Source organism: Monoraphidium neglectum (genome assembly GCF_000611645.1).
Source record: "Monoraphidium neglectum strain SAG 48.87 unplaced genomic scaffold scaffold06367, whole genome shotgun sequence".
NCBI classification, from domain to species: Eukaryota; Viridiplantae; Chlorophyta; class Chlorophyceae; order Sphaeropleales; family Selenastraceae; genus Monoraphidium; species Monoraphidium neglectum.
Window position 1 is genome coordinate 1 of NW_014007273.1, and position 2,292 is coordinate 2,292.

Genomic DNA, 2,292 nt, shown 5'->3' on the forward strand with positions numbered 1-2,292 from the left:
CCCGCGCACCGCCAGGCCGCCGCTGCCTGCGGCCGGCCCGCGCCGGATCACGGGGTTAGTCGTGGTGCCGACGCGCGATCTGGCCGTCCAAGTCCACCGCACCCTCTCCGCCCTCGCGCCCGCGCTGGCGCTGACCGTCGGCCTCGCGGCGGCGCAGCAGTCCGTGGCGGCCGAGGCGGCGGCGGTGGCGGGGCGGCCGGCGGCGGCGGAGTCGGGGTGCGACGTGCTGGTGGCGACGCCGGGGCGGCTGATGGCGCACGTGCAGGGCACGCCTGGGTTCACGCTGCGGTGAGGGCGGTCGGGGCGCGACACAATCACACACACACACACACACACACACACACACGCACGCACGCACGCACGCACGCACGCACGCATGCACACAAGCACGCACACATGCATGTTCTCTCTCGCTTGCACATCCATCGACCACCGCCTGGGGTAGCGGCGTTGTCGGGTCAGCGCAGCGACTGTCTTCAGTTTGGGGCACCCCACAGCTGCCGAGTGAGTGTGTTGCACGACCGCGACGCTGCCCCGCACACGCCTCGCTGGCCGCACAGTCCATGTGCAACCCCCCCCCTCCTCCGCCGCCCACCGGCGGCCCTGGTGATGCACACTCGCTTGGCGCGTCGTCTCCGCAGCTCTCCTGCCAGCGCTGCGCCCGGCCGACCGCTTGCTGCGCCAGGACTACCAAAACTGGCTGCCCGCGGTGCTGGCACAGCTGAACGACGGACACAACCAATCCGATGCGAATCACAACAGTCATCACCACCACCAACAGCAGCAGCAGCACCTTCGGCCAGACGAGGGGGACAAGGAGCAGGAGGAGGGCGAGGAGGCCGGTGCGGATGACTACGGCCGGCGGCAGCTTCCGGGCTACTGCGCGCGCCCGCCGCTCCTCCCCTACGGCCGCCCGCGCGCCGTGAAGCTCATGGTATCGGCGACGCTCACGCGGGACCCGTCGAAGCTGGCGCGCCTGCAGCTGCAGGCCCCGCGCTTCATCTCGCTCGCCGCGCTCGGCGGGCGCCGCCACGCGCTGCCGGCGGGGCTGGCGCTGCACCGGGTCGTCGCGCCGGCGCGGTCAAAGCCGCTCGCGCTCGCGGCGCTGCTGAGGCGGCTGGAGGGTGTGCCGACGCTCGTGTTTGCGTCCTCGGTCGAGACAACCCACAGGTGCGGCGCCACTGATTGGCGGCCGCCGGGCGACCCCTGTCGCACGGACGCGTGGGCGGCGCGGCGGCTCGCCGCGGGCGGCCGCCGTCCGCAACGGCAACCCCTCTCCCCATGCCACCGGGTCCTCTCCACCCCCCCCTCAGAAGCCCGGTGAACCTGCAGCCCCGCCTCGCTCGGCCGCACGCCCCAACTCACGCCCGCCCTTTTCAAACACACCCATTCGCACGACCCCCGTCAAACGCCATGCCTCACACCCCATGCTCGCCCCCCTCCCTCCCGCCTCAAAAAACTGCCCGCAGGCTGTTTCTGCTGCTCGCGGCCCTGCCTGGCTTGCCAGAGCGCGCGGTCGAGCTCGCCGGCCACATGGCGCCCGCGCGGCGCGCCGCAAACCTGGCCGCCTTCCGCTCGGGCGCGGCGCGCGTGCTGGTGGCGTCCGACGCGATGGCGCGGGGCATGGACGTGGAGGGGGTGGGGGCGGTCATCAATTACGACGCGCCGACGTATCCCAAGGTGCGGGGGGTTTTGGGGCTCAGAGACGCGCGACGCCACACCGCGGGCGGCTGCGGCGCCGCCGCTCGGCCGGGCGTGCCGCGCGTCTGGGTGTATGTTCCTGCCGCGCCCCCGGGCGCGCGTCTTTGCGGCGCGCCCGGGCGCCCGTCCCCGCGGCGCACCCCGGGCCGGGCGCGCCGAGGGCGCTGGCGTCGCGCAGGACACGGCGGCTGGCCGCCGGGTCGCCGGCGGCGGTGCGGGGGGACGGGCTCCCCTGCATGGCCCTGTCCTTCACCCATTTCGAGCCGGCCCCCTCCTACGCTCTTTCCCCTGCAGCCGCGCGCCGCAGTCCGGCCAACGAACCGGCAGCCTTGGCGCACTATCAAAACACAGTGCTTCCCCACCCGCCATCCCCCCACGCAGGTCTTCGTGCACCGCGCCGGCCGCACCGCGCGCGCCGGCCGCACAGGCGCCGTGTACACGCTGCTGCGCCCCGAGGACATGAGGCACTTCAAGGCCATGGCCGCCAAGCTGTCCGTGCCGAATCCAGCCCCAGGCGCCCAACAACATCCGGGGGGCGCCGCGGGGGCCGCGGGGGCGGCGGGGTCGTGGGGCGGCGCGGCGGGGCGGGAG

The 2,292-nt window shown here is 74.1% G+C and overlaps 1 protein-coding gene across 1 annotated transcript; it reads left to right on the forward strand.

Moving 5' to 3' along the window:
• Positions 1 to 2,082: 2,082 nt before the first annotated feature.
• MNEG_16436 (hypothetical protein) lies at positions 2,083 to 2,264 on the forward strand (the record flags this gene model as incomplete). Its single annotated transcript, XM_014035094.1, has 1 exon — positions 2,083 to 2,264. A coding segment is annotated over one exon (182 nt), but the record flags the coding sequence as incomplete, so codon positions are not given.
• Between the last annotated feature and the right edge of the window lie 28 nt (positions 2,265 to 2,292).